General features: G+C 43.7%; 1 protein-coding gene across 2 annotated transcripts in view; it reads right to left on the bottom strand.

Annotated features, from left to right (window-relative positions):
- ESYT3 (extended synaptotagmin 3) overlaps window positions 1–17,739 on the bottom strand; it is an 88,135-nt gene that overhangs the window by 34,240 nt on the left and 36,156 nt on the right. The window contains exons 9-23 of one of the 2 annotated variants that reach the window (XM_061167686.1): window positions 16,723–16,893; window positions 15,957–16,039; window positions 14,288–14,336; window positions 13,998–14,087; window positions 13,550–13,612; window positions 13,384–13,446; window positions 12,781–12,849; window positions 12,164–12,250; window positions 11,446–11,595; window positions 9,285–9,754; window positions 8,506–8,604; window positions 7,875–8,006; window positions 2,833–2,938; window positions 1,952–2,001; window positions 8–1,621 (exon numbers count right to left, since the gene is read on the bottom strand). In XM_061167686.1, the coding sequence (XP_061023669.1) occupies window positions 1,585–1,621; window positions 1,952–2,001; window positions 2,833–2,938; window positions 7,875–8,006; window positions 8,506–8,604; window positions 9,285–9,754; window positions 11,446–11,595; window positions 12,164–12,250; window positions 12,781–12,849; window positions 13,384–13,446; window positions 13,550–13,612; window positions 13,998–14,087; window positions 14,288–14,336; window positions 15,957–16,039; window positions 16,723–16,893 (1,719 nt within the window). In that variant the 3' untranslated portion in view covers window positions 8–1,584. Of the gene's footprint in view, window positions 1–7; window positions 1,622–1,951; window positions 2,002–2,832; window positions 2,939–7,874; window positions 8,007–8,505; window positions 8,605–9,284; window positions 9,755–11,445; window positions 11,596–12,163; window positions 12,251–12,780; window positions 12,850–13,383; window positions 13,447–13,549; window positions 13,613–13,997; window positions 14,088–14,287; window positions 14,337–15,956; window positions 16,040–16,722; window positions 16,894–17,739 lie in introns of those variants that run through there. The other variant, XM_061167687.1, reaches the window with a different exon arrangement.

The raw sequence follows: 17,739 nt of genomic DNA, 5'->3' as shown, positions 1-17,739 counted from the left end.
GAGAATTTGTCACTCAAAACAGCAAAAATAAATTTTATTACACATCTGCCATGTACTTAGCATGGATGTATTAAGTCTTGGATGATAAGGGTGAAAAATCAATTCAAGTAACGAGGTGAATTAGAAAGTAAACAGAAACATCAAATACCAAACACAATACAGATAGTTTCTTAGCATATAACTTTAGTAGATATTTAATAAACATTTTTTTAAATTAAAGGTTACAAGGCAGGGAATTGTTAAAATGAAAAATGTAGAATGTTGATAGTAGATGCCCTAGGTGGGGGGAGAGGCCCTTTCAGTGTGGACTGGCTCAGTGGAGGAGGTGGGTTTGACACAGGCCTCTAAGAGGTGAGTAGGATTAGTAGGGAGGATATATTTGGACAGTTCTGGAACAGAGCATCTGCACATGAATAAGGCAACCAAAAACTGGAGACCTGATTGTGTTCAGTCTAAAACATAAGGAGTGGGCTTGAATTTTGTAGAAAACAGGAGAGAGATAATTTATAAGTGAGAGTAACCTGACAGAAACTTTAAGATGTTACCATTCTTCAGAAAAGCTCAGTGAAAGCAGTGGTGGGAGAGGAAGCAAGGGCAGGGGGTGCTGCCTGAGCAGATAAATGACAAGAAGACTTGACAGCAGCTCTAGGAACATGAGAAACAACAAGAATATTTGGTTTTATAAAGTCTGAAATGCAAAAGAGGCACTTGTTTAAATATACAGTTTACATAATTTGTTTTTAATGTTGCTTAGGTGAATCAGCCCTCAGAAAAGTGGAGCAGAATTCCCAAACCTATCTAAGAGAGATACAGAAAGCCCCTGTCCTCTCTGGCACTCCAGTCTCCAGTGCTCTGCTGTGGGAGTGCAGACAGACCTGGGCTTGAAACTCTGTTTGCATTTTCCTATGGAAATAATGCCACATGCTGGAGTTTGATCCCAGGCTATCCATCCCACACTGAAGTACTTAACTCAAGGTATATAGGTATATCACTAACATGGTTGTCATCAGGAAAGTATGTTTTAGTTCCACAGCAGATACAGGAACGAACCTCCAGAGGAGTACCAAAGGTGGCAGCCAGTAGAGCTTAGGTAGAGTTAGCTCTCAGCACTTTTGGGTGGGTCACTTTTTAGTCCCATAAAAAAACCTTCCTCCCTGCGTCAGTCCCTGCCCAGGAGTAGTGACAGCTGCTCCACAAGTGGACCTCCCTCATCTTGTGTCTGAGACAGGACACCTGGTGTAGACATTCATGCAAGTCCTAAGTCAGTGAAAGTTCACCACTGAGGTTCTGATCATTTGTTAGGCACAAAGACCCCACTTCTATTTGGATTTAAACAATTAAACCCAACCAAGAAAGAGCAGTTCTTGCTTTTACATGTGTTTACCTCTGCCTAATACTACCCAGTCATGCAGTTATACTGCACACAAGAATGTGTGTGTATGTGTATATATACACATATGTATGTGTATATATATATATATATATATATACACCCACACATATGTGTATTTTCAAATGGTATTGTGATTTAAATTACAAAATATACATATGTACACATTTAAAAAATAAAGATGTTGTTCATCATCAACTTCTAGGCTGTCCATCTGCAGTCAGCTCATACCTGTAAGACAGTTGGGTTTGAACTTGTGTTAGTATTGTGAGTGTGTTGTGGCAATATCAGGACAAGTGGCCTAGTCTATCTTACCTGGGCCTGTGGGACCAGCAGAACTCATCTCTGTAAGTTGACCAGCCAAGGTTAAGACTAGAGCTTACAGAGAGGTTCTTTAGATAAGTGAAGTCTGTAGGCAGTAAAGCCTGAAGTAAAAGTGATAATGTCCCCCTCCTTGATAAGATATTGAAGAGGGAAAAACTTTGGAAAGAGAATATGGGCAACCACCTGAGATAAATTGAGTAGCAGATTTAATGTGATAAAATGAAACCACTCACTTACCACTGTGAGAAGCCCTTAATCAGATCTTCTTTTGATAAGTCAATCAGTACCTAAACAAGCACAGATTATCAGTTCTCTTCCTCAAAACTGCATTAAATGGAAACATACTGGGATAAATGAAACTGATCCTAAAAAGGGCCTCCTTGAGTTTTGAGCAATAGCTCTTTTTCTTTGGCTTTCAATATATAGAACCTCTCCAGAAGGACAGTACTGACACCAACCTCAGTGTCCTAGGAAAAGGTGAACTGCTATTTGCAGTTGTACCTCAGGAATTTACTTAACAAATGTTTTAGAGAAAACAGCTTGCCTTTACTTATAAACTGATCCAGAATTTTAAGCAAGACACTATAGTTTTCTCAACAATAAAAATGGGACTATCATCACCTACTTCATAGAGTGGGCTTTAAAAAATGAGCATAAGATAATGTTTAAAATACAACAATTACAGAGTGTACAAATACCATTCTTTTTTGTCTCTCCTTCCTGAGGATTATATTTTCTTTACTTCTGACTTTAAGTTAAAATCACATTCACCACAGAAGTCTTGACATAAAGAGATCCAAGCTTCACACAATGCTGTACTTATGAAAGCAATACTTAATATCATAGTAGAGGTTCAGATACTTTTGTAGTGATAAACTTGGATATTCTTGAGTTTCTTAAAATAGGGTTTATTATATTAATTTATATAGTTTAGTTTTAAGATTATTTTTTAAAAGGCACAAAACAAAAAACCTCCCAGTGAGGCTGTAGCTTCCTTAAAGTCAGTTCTGATAACAAACTGATGATCCCATCAAAACTTCAGCAAGGATGTGTTCCCCCTGTGAACTCCAGGTAGCCGCCAGGAGGGAAAGAGTACCAAGACCCCCTTTTGTGCTTACCTTTCCCAGTTCCTTCCTTCTGTGTGAGCCAAGTGGTCTACTGTTTTTCACTGCGACATCTAGTGACCTCTTCTTTACTTCATCCATGGAAACAAAAAATTCAAATCTTTAAGGAGCAGAAAGTCAGAAATGAGATTTATATATTTTAATTATTTTCATTGAAAATCTCTAGTGTTTCATCCATTTTCCTACCTTTAAAACAGAAGATACAGACTGTCTACTGTTCTAGATACTATAAAGAATCTAGAGCAGTATTAGGTTACAGCAGATACTTGCTGCATCATTATTATAGATAATCACTGTCCTGTTACAAAACCTGGAAGTGTCAAGAGGCCATTTACCCCTCTTGAGAAGCTGCTTGGACTACTGTGCTTTGGGGTTGTTTCTTTCTTTCTCTGACTCTACTCTGGTTGTCACTCTGTTCAGCTGTCCCTTCTCTCTGAACTGTGCCTGCTCATAGGACCACCTCAACCCCCTTTTGTTTTTTTCTGACCAACTAAGGGCTAGGATGCTGAATAATTAGTTTTGCTGAAATTGCATGGAAAAAAGTAGCTTTTTCCCACTTGTGCCTGTGGAGTAAGGCAGAGGAATCTTAGTATACAAGCTTTGTCACATACTCACAAGAGGCCTCTGGACTCCTTACTTCAGGATTTTTTTTTTTAATCTTTAAATTTTTTTAAATTGAGTGAAGATTATTTAAATTCAATAGTGCTTTACACTTCAAAAGTTTGACATGCATTATTTAATATAATCCTATAATATATCTTAATTTTTTTTAATTGAGATATAAATGACATAGCATTATTAAGTTTTATGTGTCCAATAATGATGTGATTTGTATATGTTATAAAATGTCAGTCTAAATCACCACATATAGTTACAACAAATTTTTTTTCTTGTGATGAGAACTTTCAAGATCCACTCTCCTTGCTATTTTCAAATATGTAATATAGTATTATTAACTATAGTCACCATGCTATACATTATATCCCCATGAATTACTCACTTAATAGCTGGAAATTAGTACCTATTGACCCCTGCCATCTATTTCACACACACCCTAATCTCCACCTCTTGTAACCACAAATCTCTAGATATATGAGCTTGGGTGTTTTTGTTTGGTTGTTTTTTTGATATTTTTAGGTTCCACATATAAGTGAGATCGTAAGTAATTATCTTTTTCTAACTTATTTAACTTAGTATAATGCCCTCAAGGTCTATCCATGTTGCAAATGGCAAGATTTCTTTTTTTATGGACATTTAGGTGTTTCCATGTCTTGGCTATTGTAAGTAATGCCACAGTGAATATGGGTGTGCATATATCATTTTGAATTACTGTTGTTTTAATAAATACACAGAAGTAGAATTGCCTGGTAGTATGGTAGTACTATTTTTTTATTTTTTTGAGGAACCTCCATACTGTTTTCCATAGCTGCCCCAATTTACCTTCCCAGCAACGGTGCCCAAGGCTTCCCTTTTCTCCATATCCTTACCAACACTTGTTATTTCTTTTTTATAATAACCATTCTCACAGATATGAGGTGATATCTCATTGTGGTTTTGATTTGCATTTCCCTAATGATTAATGATGTTGAGCATCTTTTCATGTACCTACTAACCATCCATATTTCTTCTTCAGAAAAATGTCTATTCAGAGCCTCTGCTCATTTTTTAATCAGATTTTTTTTTTCTGTAGAGTTCTGTGAGTTTTAATATAGATTTTGGATATTAACTGCTTACTATATATGATCTACAAGTATTTTTTTCCGATTTGGTAGGTTGTCTTTTTATTTTGTTGGTTTCCTTCGCTGTGTTTTAATGTGGTCTCAAGTTGCCTCACTTGTTTAGTTTTGCTTTAGTTGCCTTTGGTCTTGGTGTCTAATCCAAAAAATCATCACCAAGACTGATGTCAGTGAGTTTAACTCACCTAAGTTTTCTTCTAAGAGTTTCATAGTTTCAGCTCTTACATTCAAGTCTGTAGTCCATTTTGAGTTAATTTTTGCGTACAGTGTAACAGTGTAAGATAGTGGTGGAATTTTATTCTTTTGCATGTGACTGTCCAGTTTTCCCAATACCACTTGTTGAAGAGACTGTGCTTCTGCCATGATACATTCTTGTCTCCTTTGTCATAAGTTAACTGGCCATATATGTGTGGGTGGGTTTATTTCTGGGCTCTTTATTCTGTACAGTTGATGTCTCTTCATGCCAGTACCATACTGTTTTGATTATTATAACTTTGTAAAATAGTTTGATGCCTGGAGGCATCAGGGAGTATGATGCCTCCAGCTTTGTTCACCTTCCTCAAGATTCCTTTGACTCTTGTGGTTCTATGCAAATTTTAGGATTTTCTATTTCTGTAAAAATGCCATTAGAAGTTTGATTGCATTGAATCTATAGATTGCTTTGTATAGTATGGACATTTTAACATTATTAATTTTTCCAATTCATAAGCATAATGTATCTTTCCATTTGTTTGTGTTGTCTTTGATTTCTTCCATCAGTGTTTTAGTTTTCAGAGTACAGGTCTCTTATCTCCTTGGTTAGATTTACTCCTAGATATTTTATTCTTTTTGGTGCAGTTTTGAATGGTTTTCTTAATTTCTCTGATACTTTGTTGTCAGTGTATAGAAATGGAATGGATTTCTGTTTATTAGGTTTGTATCCTGCAGTTTTACTGAATTCATTAAATAGATTTTTGGTGGCTTCTTTAGGATTTTCTTTATAAAGCACCATGTCATCTTCAAACAGTGACAGTTTTATTTCTTCCTTTTTATTTTCTTTTTGTCTGATTACTATGACTTGACTTTCCAATACTGTGTTGAATAAACCTGGTGAGAGTGCTGGTCTTGTAAAGTGGGTCTGCAAGTGTTTCCTTGTCTATATTTTGGAAGAGTTTGAGAAGGAATGGTATTAATTCTTCAAATATTTGGTAAAGTTCACTAGTGAAGCTGTGTGGTCCCTGGACCTGTTTGTTGGGAGATTTTTGATTAATGATTTAAACTTCTTCCTAGTAATCAGTCTGTTCACATTTTCTGTTTCTTCGTTATTCAGTCTTGGTAAGTTGTATCTTTCTAGGAATTTATCTTTTTCTTCTGGGTTATCTAATTTGTTGATGTATACTATTCATAGTCTCTTATGATCCTTCGTATTTCTGTGGTATCAATTTTACAGCTTCTGTTTCCTCTTTTTTGCCCTCTTTTTTTTTCCCCTTCGTGAGTCTAGCTAAAGGTTTATCAATTTTGATTATCTTTTCAAAGCTCTTAAGTTTCATTGATTTTTTTTCTGTTTTTTATTTAGTCTCTATTTTCACTCTGAACTTTATTTTCTTCCTTCTGTTAACTTTGGACTTTGTTTATTTTTCTTCTTGTTCCTTGAGATGTCAGGTTAGGTGGTTTGAGATTTTTCTTGTTTATGATATATGCATTTACTGTTATGAAATTTCCTCTTAGAACTGTTTTTGCTACATCCCATAAATTTTGTTATGTTACATTTCCATTTTCTTTGAACATATATTCTTATTTGTCTTGATTTCTTAACATGATTTTAGTCTTCTTAAATTTAAGACTTGTTTGTGGCAGCCTAGTATATGATCTATCCTGGAGAATGTTCTGTGGGCACTTGAGACAGTGTATTCTGCTGCTTTGGGATGGACTGTTCTATGTATTAGACCAGTTCATCTGGTCTAGCAAGTCATATACAGCTAATGTTTCCTTATTGAATTTATCAGATGATCTATCCTTTGTTGAAAGTAGGGTACTAAAGTAGCCTCCTTCAATTCTGAATGATAAGTTTCCCCAGTAGAGTATTTTTGGTTGGAAGCATTTTCCTTTCAGCAGTTTGAATATATTGTGCCACTCCATTCTGGCCTGAAAAGTTTCTGCTGATAGTCTTACGTTGGGGGCTGGAGGGATGTAATTACTTGTTTTTCTCTCACTGTTTTTAAGATTATCTTATCTTTAATTTTAGATATTTTAATTATAATGTATATGGTATCAATCATGTACTAACAAGAGACCTCTGAATTCTTTACTTCTAGGTTTACATTTAAGATCAAGGTTGCCAAGTCTGCCTTGTAGATAATCCAGGCATATCTTGCTGTTACAATTTCAAGAGAGAATTACTAACAGATTAGGTTTGTCACAAAAGTCAACCTCCTGTGTTCCCACATAACAGTTTTGACATCCTTTTATGTCAGAGCTCCCCTTGAAGGCAACATCTTTCACTTGTGTGACTGCAGAATATAGGATGGTGCCTAATATTAATAGAAAGTGTTCAATAAATATTGAACGAATTAATTCTCTCTCCCCACATTCTTTCTTGATATCAATGAACTAAAAATGTAGCTTTTGAGGGAACATATTAGTCTTTAGACATGACCCAAAAAAGAACTCAGTACAACTCTTTTTAAAATGAGTAGTTATTGATCAAGATAAGCAGAAACAAACATTATTAGGTAAATCATCCTAGGCTGGCTAGCAATATCTTCTCTTAGGATCCCACAGCAAAAAGAAGTAAGCACAAATCAAAAATAAGAATATTAAAGATAAGACTTACCACCACAGACTCATCAAAAGCAAGAAATGTGATTAGACTCTACTAATTTTGTCCCCAAGGACATGGGTGGACACACTGGGGGAGGGTATCTGTTCCACCTGTGCTTGTTACAGGAGGGAAGACAGGCCAAAGAGCTTGGAACTTTGGAGGACATTTTAGGTCCTTAGGTTCAAGGTATGTTTGTTTATGTTTGAAAACAAACATCTGACTAGATTCAAATCTTTTTGCTGCCAAAGGGGATTTGTTTAAAGAAAGAGTGTGGAACATTTCATAATCAGGAACGCTTTGGTCCACACAGGCAAGAAAAGTGGGTGACTGTTTTGCTAAACTTCTCTGGCAGTCGTTTTCTCCCACAAAATGTAGAAGCTTCATGACTATGTTGGTGTCCTGTTCAACCCCAGCCCTTGGCAGTTGCCAGGCACACAGGAGGTACTCAGCAAATACTCGAGTGGCTGGGACACTCTAAGCAGGCCCCCTGGGCCACTTACGTCTCATCAAACAGGGGCTCCAGGGTCTTCCGCTTCACTGAGGTCTTCTTACGACTTGCCCACCTCCTTTCTGGCAACAAGTAGACACGGACGTAGGGATCAGCTCCACTGCTGGTACAGGGCGTCAGGTTTCTGATTTGGTTTCAAAGACATTAAAGAAAAGAGGCCCCTCATTTTGATATAGTGAAAGCACTCATTTGGAGAAAGCTGTACTAGCCATACAGCTTTAGATGGCCTTGGGAATAAAAATGCCCTATAATCTAGACCAAAAAAATCAAAAGTCTGCAGAATTTGGAGGACAAAACATCAGGTGTGTGGTTTTAAAAACGTGTTTTTATGAAGTTTGGGGTAGAGCCAAGTACTTTTCCATGTAAAGGAAGTTGAAGATTCTTGAGAAAATGTCCTGGCTCCAGGGCATCCCAGACAGCTTTGCAGGGGATGTGTCTGAGCAACACCCTTGGTTCTAGAGCCTGTCAGCTCCATCGAGGATCCTGTTAGAGCATTCGAATCTCACTCCTTCCAAGTGTCTACCTTGGGGCTGCCTGCCCCTGCTATTGCTCCAAGCACCCCCACTGATTTTTGGACATCTAATGCTCCCAAGGGATCTTTCCTGGTCCTAGCATCTCTTTACCTGCAGCCGTTGATTAGCACGCTGAGACAGCGCCGCAGACACACATAGCGCACTGTGAGCTGAATCTCACCCAGCCCCCGATGCCCGAGATCCCCGCCTCTGTAAAGAAAGGGCTTGTCATTTCTCTTGCCATTACGGGTGCTGGCCTCTCTCCCCACCCCCAAGAAGCATGTCAGTTAACAAATTAATTCTCAGTAAGGTTCCTTTTAGTTGGAATTACTTCCTATCCCGCATTCATGTATAATTATCCTACTTCACTGTAGGGAGAGCATGGTACCATAGGAAGAACCCTCTAGCAGCATCTGCCTTTATACTATGATTTCTTGTGGAACCTTGGGCAGGTTACTCAACCTTTATGATAGTAAGTTCTGTCTTTCAGGGTTACTGCGAAGATCCAGTTGCTAAGCCCAGAGTCAACACTTAATAAATAGCAGCCATTGGTTACATAATTCCACATTCTTGGCTTTCCATATCATCCCAGTATAAATAACTCTTTAGAATTCAGGATATGTTTTTGCTGTAAGGAACCTTAACAACCAAAGTCCAACACTGTTTTATAGTTGGTATGTAGCTAGAGCCCCACCAGACTTTTGGGCACATGTACACGTGCTTTCTCTCCCCACATCCTGTGTTCTTTCTATCCACCATGCTGTCTTATGAAACCATTTTGTGAAAAACCAAGACTTGCATAGAAAAGTAAGTTCATATCTACTTTTCCATCCAGGGAGGTATTTTTCATGCAGGTCATTTTAGAAAATATTAAGCAGAGAGGTGCATACTCAATGTTGAGGCTGCTAGCTGTCAGGTCAAAGCAGGAAGAGGCCAGGGAGTTGAGCGAGGACATGCTGGGAGCCAGCCCCTTGGGTGGCCATGCGAATGGGGAGGCAGGGCATTTCATGGGTCTGGGTGACTTGATGGGCCCCGGAGAGTGGGGGCCTGGCACAGCCAGGTAGATGGTGGCCAGACTCTTCTTCCCCATGGGTGCACTGTCCTTGCCTTTGGGCTCTGGGCCCGTCTCTTCAAGCATGGGCTTGGTGGCAGTGATGGTGGCAGAAGTGGTGTTCTTGGCGGCTTGCTTGATCTCAGAAGCAGGGTCTGGAAGGCATGGCAGATCTGTAGGGCCCTCTCCCTGGGGTCGGGCTCTAGGGTCCTGGTTGGTGGTGACCTTCTTAATGAACAGAGGGCCTTTCTTTAGGGCTTCAGGTCCTGTGTATGGACTTCCCAGCTCTCGTTCTTCCAAGTGCAGGAACTGTAAGCAGATGACAGGGTTGTTTGTGGGATGGCACATCACTTCCACTTTCTGCCCCGTACTCTCACCTTCACCCCTGGGAAATGGTTCCTTCTCTCTTCTGGGAGGAACAGTTTCCTCAAAACTCCATTCCTTCCTGACTGCCCAATCCAATGGATTTTTACTCCCAGACCTATCTTCTTAACCTCTCTGCCCTGGCTCCCTCTGACCAAACCTTCTCTTTGCCCTTCTTCCTGCCTCAGTAATTGTCATGAAGACTCAGTTGTGTCTCCCTTTTCTCTTTATACTAGTTCTGGCTGCTGGAGACCTGACCCATTTACCTTAGCCTTCCTGTATATCACCAGCTGCCTTCTGGATGTGATCATTTCTAGCCACCACCTTATTCACCGTTGCTTTCCCCTAAAATGTGTTTTCTATCCAGATACAATCATGTGCTCCCAAAGTTTCAAACCTCAGCCATTGTTTCTCCTTCTCCTTTTCCCATCAGTCATTAAGACTCTTCCCAGGAATTTCGATTTCCAGCAATATGGTGATCAAAATATTCTGAAAAACCTCTTGTTAGAAATGCTCAATAAAATGAAACAAACATACGTCTAAATGCATAACCAAATTCACAAGAAAGTAAGGGAAATCCCTAGGTTTAAAAAAAAAAAGCAAAAAAAAGAAGGAAAACTAGAAAAGGTTAACTTTCCGAGGCTTATTTATCAACCTTAGAATCCAAGGGGTTTGGAGATGAGGCCTTGGGTCAGTGTAGGACCCAGGAAGGTGGGATATGTTTAGTGAAAAAGTAGTCTAGGATAAACATTTCACCCACCAGCAAAGACTGGTGACAAGAAATATATCTCAGCCTGGACTATGGCTGGCGGGAGATAAAAGTATTTCCTGAGAATATGGCACTGTATAGGTTTGTCTCCTATGAATTTTGGATTCATATTTATACAACCTGTGGGGTCACAAAACCCAAAGTTTGAAAATTAACATAAAAATGGACTTAGGTTTATAATGTTCCTGAGGTGCCTGGTTGCAGCCAAAGCAGAACTTCCTTGGAAGCGAACAACCTCACTTCAAGTCACAAAGCTAACACTGAACACATGTCTGCAACCCCAGTTACCAAATGTAGAAATGAGTCACCATGAAAAAGCATCAACGGACACCACAGACATCAAAATTTAACTCCCAAGATCTTCAGATAACAGGATTAGCAGACATACATTTTAAGTATTTTCAAATGATTAAAGATAGACTAGAAGCATGAAAATAAAATACAACAAAGAAAAGATATTGTAGACTTGGAAAATATAAAGTGAAAAATGAAAAAGTAGCCTTTGAAATAAAAACCGTGAACAGGTTTAACAGCAGATTAGGCATAGCCAAAGAAAGATGTAGTGGTATGGAAAACAGGTCTGAGGCAATTAGAAGGTAGCACCAAGAGATAAAGAGAGAGAAAATATGAAGGTCAGGTCATGTTAAGCCATGGAGATGACAAGGTCCAATGTAATCGACGGAAATGTAGGAGGAGGGATTAAAAGATTGGGAGAGGCAATATTTGAAGAGAAAATGGCTGACAATATCCTGAAATTGATATTAAAAAATATGAATCCATCTATGAACTTCTTCACAACACAGGGCAGATACTTAGTGCTGGGGCAGACCACCCCTTGCCCACCCTGGGGGAAATGGGAGAGATTTACCCGAAGCACCAGTCTCATGGAGATGAGGCTGTCCAGGCCTGAGTGGTCCAGCTGGAAGCGCTGCTCCAGAGTAAGGTCTGCATGGGGGAGAATCTGGCACAGGGGGAACTCCAGCACTCCTAGAGCACACTCTTGGTCGTCATCAAGCACCTGGGCAATGGGCCAGTCAAAAAAAAAGATTATAACCAAGCCCCACCCTCGCCAGCAGTACTCTCTTGGCTCCAGCCAAGACTGAGTTTACTTCAGTAAGGATGTTCTGTGCTTCTCTTAGCCTCTGGTTCTGTTCTGAAAACTGGAAATGAAACCTGACTTGGCCCCTGCCTTCAGTCAGGGCAAGAGAGTGACTCAGGGGTGAGGCAACCATGACCTGTATTAGGCAAGTTTGTCAATACCTGGGGCCTTCAGGACTTTAGGGACTGATGAGCTGTGCTGCTCTATGATGGGACCAAGTACATCATCGTTAATGTCCTGAGTAGTTTTCAACCCAGGCCACACTAGGTGCTATTAATATTTAAAAACTGGAGACTCTGGCAGGGAGTGCCATGGGACTTAAGGGTTTGTCCTTCCACAGCCTCCTCCCCTGGACCTTGGGCACCTGCTCATGAGATGTGGGCCCTCAGTATCCTCTCCTGACTCCCTGGGGAACCTGCTTAAGCCCCCACCCCTCGAGGCTTAGACGCCTCTGAGCTCTGTTCCAAGAGCCCAACTTCATGCAAACCTTCAGATGCAGCTGTTCAGCAGCCACGCTGTGCACGAAGAAGGAGAACACCTGGCTCCATACCGGGTCCTTGCTGCGGGGACAGGTCTGGGGGCAGGAGAGAAAGGGAGTGCTGAAGGGTTAGGTTGGGCAGAGCAGGGTACCAGTGCCCTCTGCTCTCTGTCCACCCAGGGAGAGACCCACACACGCTGCAGCTTGTGGGAGGCACCAGGGCAGGGCAGCCAGACTTGAAGGCGAGGAGAGTGTGCCAGAAACTCTCACAGGGGCTGAAATCCTACCAGCACTAGAACTCACTTCCCCAGGGAGGTAAGGTGGGGGGAGGGCAAGGGGACTTCTGCTGCTGGGGTGATGGAAAGCACATAGGCTAAGAGCCATGCCTAAGCTTGAACCCTGGTTCTGCTTTCTAGCTCTTTGAGTCACTGATTTCTGGTCCCCAGATTCTTGAACTGTAGAACTCTTTTTGTGAGGTTATTTTGAAGACACAGTGATATAAAGCACCTATAATGTGCACTGGCACCTACTCCAGTGTAAGCTAATTCCCTTCACTTTTGCTTCTCTCCCTGAAGTGTTGGGGTCCCCATTTCCTTAGTCTTTGGCTGCACACCAAGCTATCTTACCTTGCTCAGGTGTGTTGTCTTGCCTACAGAGAGCCTGACGTAGGAAGAAGGGTCTCTGCTGACTTTATTCTGTGAGGGGACAAATCCACAAAATAGAGATAGCACCCACAGTGCCAACTTGAGACCCCGCCTCTCAACCCTCAGGAGCATCGGTGGGACCTGAGACCACCCAACCTGCTTCCCTTTGAGAGAAGCCCTCTCTGGTATTCCCAGGGGCCTGGGCTGTCATCACTGCGCCAGCACCTGGGCTGGGCTGACCCTGTGGGGAGCTTCCAATTTAAAGACAGGAGGCGTGACTGGACACAGGTGCTTGTTCCCTAGAGCTGTGGAGACAAGACAGGGTGGAGCTGAGCTCTGGCTTCACCTGAGCTGTGTGACCCAGGCACTTAGCTTCCTGGGTCCTATTTTTAAATGGCAATAAAAATGGACACACAGCCACCATGGGATTCAGGCATAACGGATGTGGGAGGAGCCCAGTGCCCGGCTCACTGCAGACTCAGTGATCCCCACTGAGTCATCATCCCCAGGCTGTGTACACAGCAGACTGCAAGCTGTGGTTACTCGGGAAAAGGAGCTGTCGCTTCCTTTCACACACACACTTACCCTGGCAAATCTGGACAGCTTTTTGGCTTGATATTCACCATTTAGGTACTCAAAAGGGCTTCTCTGCAGCATGAGAAGAGTAGGGTGAATGAGCAACATATGGACATTTGAAAGTGACGGGCACAAGGCAGGGTATGTGTGACACTCTGGTCATGTCACCACTCACCGGCAGGTTGCAGGCGCTCTCCAAGAAGACCACAAGGATGGCAGTGGAAAAGCTCCCATGGTCCTACAAGCAGACACAGACCCTCACTACAAGCAGGAGACACAGACCAGTTTAGGAGAGCCCTCTTCATGGCTCCAGCCTGGCCATACCTCCCCTTACAATCTAGCTCTTTGTTGAGGTTGAAAATACAACTACAGCATGACAGACTCGAGTCAGAACTGGTGGACTTCCCTATGAACTGGGCTGACAGGCACTAACCAATTTTAAGGATCCCATCCACCCTTTGTGGAGATGAGGGCTGAGGGACATGCTCTCCAGAAGGTGGGGCTGGCCGGAGGACCCTGAGCAAGATCTGTGGCTTCAGCTCCCTCCTCCTCCCTCCTGCCCACACACCACTCACAGTGCCCTCCTCCACCTTTTGCCCAGAAGCCTGACACCCTGCAGTCACCTCAGTCACAGCGTCCGGCTCTGTGATCAGTGAAAGCCATTCCAGCCGCAGGTGCAGCCGCCCGCTCGTTGTGTTGTTCAGCGCAAACCACTGCAGGGGGACAGGGAGGGAGCTTGGGGACAGGGCCAGTGAGACCCCGTAAGGCCCTGATAGGGGCTTCAGGGGAGAGGTGAACCAGAGCAGACAGGGTGGGCTCTGGGCTAGGAGAGGTGGTTATGAAAGGCCAGTACTACAGTTCGGGGCGGAAGCAATGCTGTCCACAAGGAGGGGGTTGCAGGTGCCAACTGTACCTCATCCACCACTCTGTTGGTCATGACATCCCCGAGGCAGATCTGCAGGCTGGAATACACAGGGAGTGAAGGTCAGTTCAGCCCAGGGGCAGCAGCAGGCACGGAGGCCCACTCTGAAACGTTTTCAAGTATCTGAGTGGGACCCTCACAACAGGACCTTATTCATCACAAGAATGAATGGAAGACCACTTTGAGCTCAGCCTAAGGAAGAACTGTCTAGCTATTGGGGCTGCTCCCGTTAGGCATGCTGCCCAAGCAGACAAGCAGCTCTGATCCCCAGAGGGGAATAAGCAGATGCTGCTGGACACACTGACTCTGGATGCTCAATGAGGGTGCGCCTGGCATTTTGACTGGGATGAGTCTTCATTGTGCAAAACTGCCCATGCATTGCAGGAATTTAGCTTCTCTGTCCTGTGTCCTCTAAATGCCAGCGGCACCACCTCCCGCGGTCACTAATAACCCAACAGGCCCTTCCATTACCAAAACTGCGTCAGATGCCCTCCAGGGGCTAAGTATAGTTGGCATGAGTGTGAAAGAAGGTAACACATTCACCGTGTGCCTCCCACCTACCCCCCAGCTGGGAGGTCCTGATAGGGGGGAATAATTCCATGTTAACTATTAGAAATGTGCTGGACCTCAAAACACACTTGAAATCAGTTACATAAAATATGAACCACAGACACACTTCTAATCTGTAACATTACAAATGTCACAGCTCCTTTAAGATGGAAATTTTAAAATGGTAAGTCACATCTGGTGGTAAGCTATTTCTTAGCCTGTTAGATTGTGCCTGTCCCATTTTGTTTCTACATTTTAAAGTCACATATACATGGAAACAAGCTAAACAATTTAGGAGTATGAAGATTTGGGTAAAACTGTTCTGCTGCCTCCTAATCCCAGCCTCTGAGATGAGCAGTGGTGTCACTTCCACACCAGCACATGTGAACACACACACATCCTCCCTGGAAAAATGTTTCGACTATTTCCCCCACTTCCTTAGCTATACTGAATATCCTCATGGTCAACATACATAGATCCTACTCATCATTTTTAAAAGCTGTAGGGTATTCTATAGTTTAGCAATGATAAATTTATTGAAATATTCAACCAATGTCCTCTGAGTCTGGTCATGCTTCCAGGTTTTTTGTTTTGCCACCACGGATAGGTCTGCAATAAATGATTGAGGTTTAATGCTTTTTATAGGAGATTCCTGGAATTAGGATGGCTGGACCAGTGTAATTTTGGGGTTCTGATAGCCCCACCCTAGTCCTTTCAATCCTCAGAGCACAGAGGCTCTGTTCCACCACAGAGTGAGCACATGTTTCTTGGGTGCTGGGGCCAGGCTATGCATACCAGCCTTGGCCCTGCCCACTGCTCCAGATGGGACTCTGGGTGCATTATGAAGAGCACAGAAAGCAGAGCCAGTGATGCACAAACTTCAGGACCCCCTTCATGCCTCCAGAGGGCTAGGACTCAGGGCTGGACACCCAGGGGACATCTGGGGAGGAGGTCCATGGCAGTGGTATGGAATGGCAGTACTAGCTGCCTGGCACAGTCACTATGTCAGAGTGTGGTGGGAGCTGCCGGTCCCTGAGTGGTGGGAGTGGAAGTACCTGTGACCCCAAGGGCTAAAGCCCTGCACCCCCAGGTCCAGCTTGGCCCTCCTCACCTGCCCAAGAAGTCGTCCTTGTCAGGATCCTCATCATACAGGTCCACTTCCAGGTCCTGCCCAGGGACTTCATACACTATGAACTGGGAGGAAAGAGAGGTGACTTGACCTGCAGGCCCCAATAGCTGATGAAACAGACATCAAGCATGACCTCAGGGGAGCCAAGTTCCAGCCCTGTCTCCTGGCAGCTCAGAGCCCTGGGCAGGTTCCTGGAGAACCTTACTGGAAGTAGGGAGTGATGCCCTCTCCTGTGGGATGCAGAGACTCAGAGGCAGCTTGTCTAAGACTGTGGCAGGTTGGGGGCCTGGACGGTTGGCTGCTCTGTTTTCTGCCGGGGGCTTGCAGCTTCCAAACTGTGACCCTCAACCTGGCTGTGGGCCTGCCCTACCCACAACAGGTACTGTGGTTGAACTTAAGGGAGAACTTAAGGCTACTGGCATCTGGTTCTGGGGCAGGGAAGGCTGAGAGGGTTGGGGCAGGACTGCCCCTGAGGTTCTGTGAATGGGAAACTTCCAATGACGCTGCCTCTGGTCAGGAGAAGAGGAAGGAATCAGTCAATAAACTAGTCCTCCACCAGAAGCGGCCACCTCTGGAAGCCTAGTGGATCTGGGAAGTAGGTCTGCCTGTCCCCAAGGCCATGCCTGTGGTACAGTTCTGCCCCATGGGTATGTGAAGACCATGAAGGCAGAACCCCATCTTGTTTGGGCGAGCACTGCCCGGAGTGGAGCTCTGGAGAGTAGCTGGGAGCCTGTAAGGAGCCCCTCACCTCAAACACCTCATTCCAGGTTGGGTACAGGTTCTTATAGATGGTCCTGCTCCGGAACTGCTGCAGGCCGATGCTCACCTTGGCGTAGGGGTCTGACTTGCCTCGAATTCCCAGGAAGCTGTCCTTCTGGGCCAGCTTTTCAGCCTCCAGCAAGTGGACTCTGATCACTCCCTGCAAAATGCCCCAATCTGAGGCTCACAGCTATTTCTAGGAACCTCAAAGTCCCCAACTTCAGAGCCAAAGCCATCAGCTATCACAGCAGCCCCATCTCACCCTCTCCACGTCTGCAGACAGAAGCCACAGGGCCATGGAGCGAGTGCTGGCAGGACCCAGGGCTCAGTCCACTGCATCAGGATGCCCACACACATTCCTGCCCTCCTGACCTCCCTTCCTACCCTGTGAACTGGGTATTGGCTGCAGCCATATCCTCCCCCTGTGCCAACCGCCCCACGCTGCCTGAGCCAGTTTCCTCCCGTGTTCCATCCCTGTCTCTAACCCACATGCAGACTGAGATCCAGTGTCATTTCTTCCCAATACCCAGATGTATACGCCTCTGTGGGCACTGCATGATGCTCACAGTAGGTCCCTGGGCTCATCAAGGCCCCAGCACTGAGTTGCCTCATTCCCAACACTCTGGGCTACATCTTAAGCCAGAACAGAGCACAAGAATTAGGAGAAACACTTAAGGGGACCAGGAGGGCTCCTGTCTAGCACTATTTTTTTTAAATATCAGTAAATAAATAAGACAGTAGGCACTGACAGAAGGCGTCAGAAGGCAGACAGACTGAAACCACAATCACAGACAACCAGCCAATCTGATCACAGGACCACAGACTTGTCTAACTCAATGAAACTAAGCCATGCTGTGTGGGGCCACCCAAGACGGACGGGTCATGGTGGACCCGTCTGACAGAAGGTCTGACAGAAGGTGGTCCCCTGGAGAAGTGAATGGTAAATCACTTCAGTATTCTTGCCTCGAGAACCCCATGAACAGTATGAAAAGGCAAAAAGATAGGA

This window comes from Dama dama, chromosome 19 (genome assembly GCF_033118175.1).
Source record: "Dama dama isolate Ldn47 chromosome 19, ASM3311817v1, whole genome shotgun sequence".
Lineage (NCBI taxonomy): Eukaryota > Metazoa > Chordata > Mammalia > Artiodactyla > Cervidae > Dama > Dama dama.
This window is presented reverse-complemented; position numbering and strand designations above follow the sequence as displayed.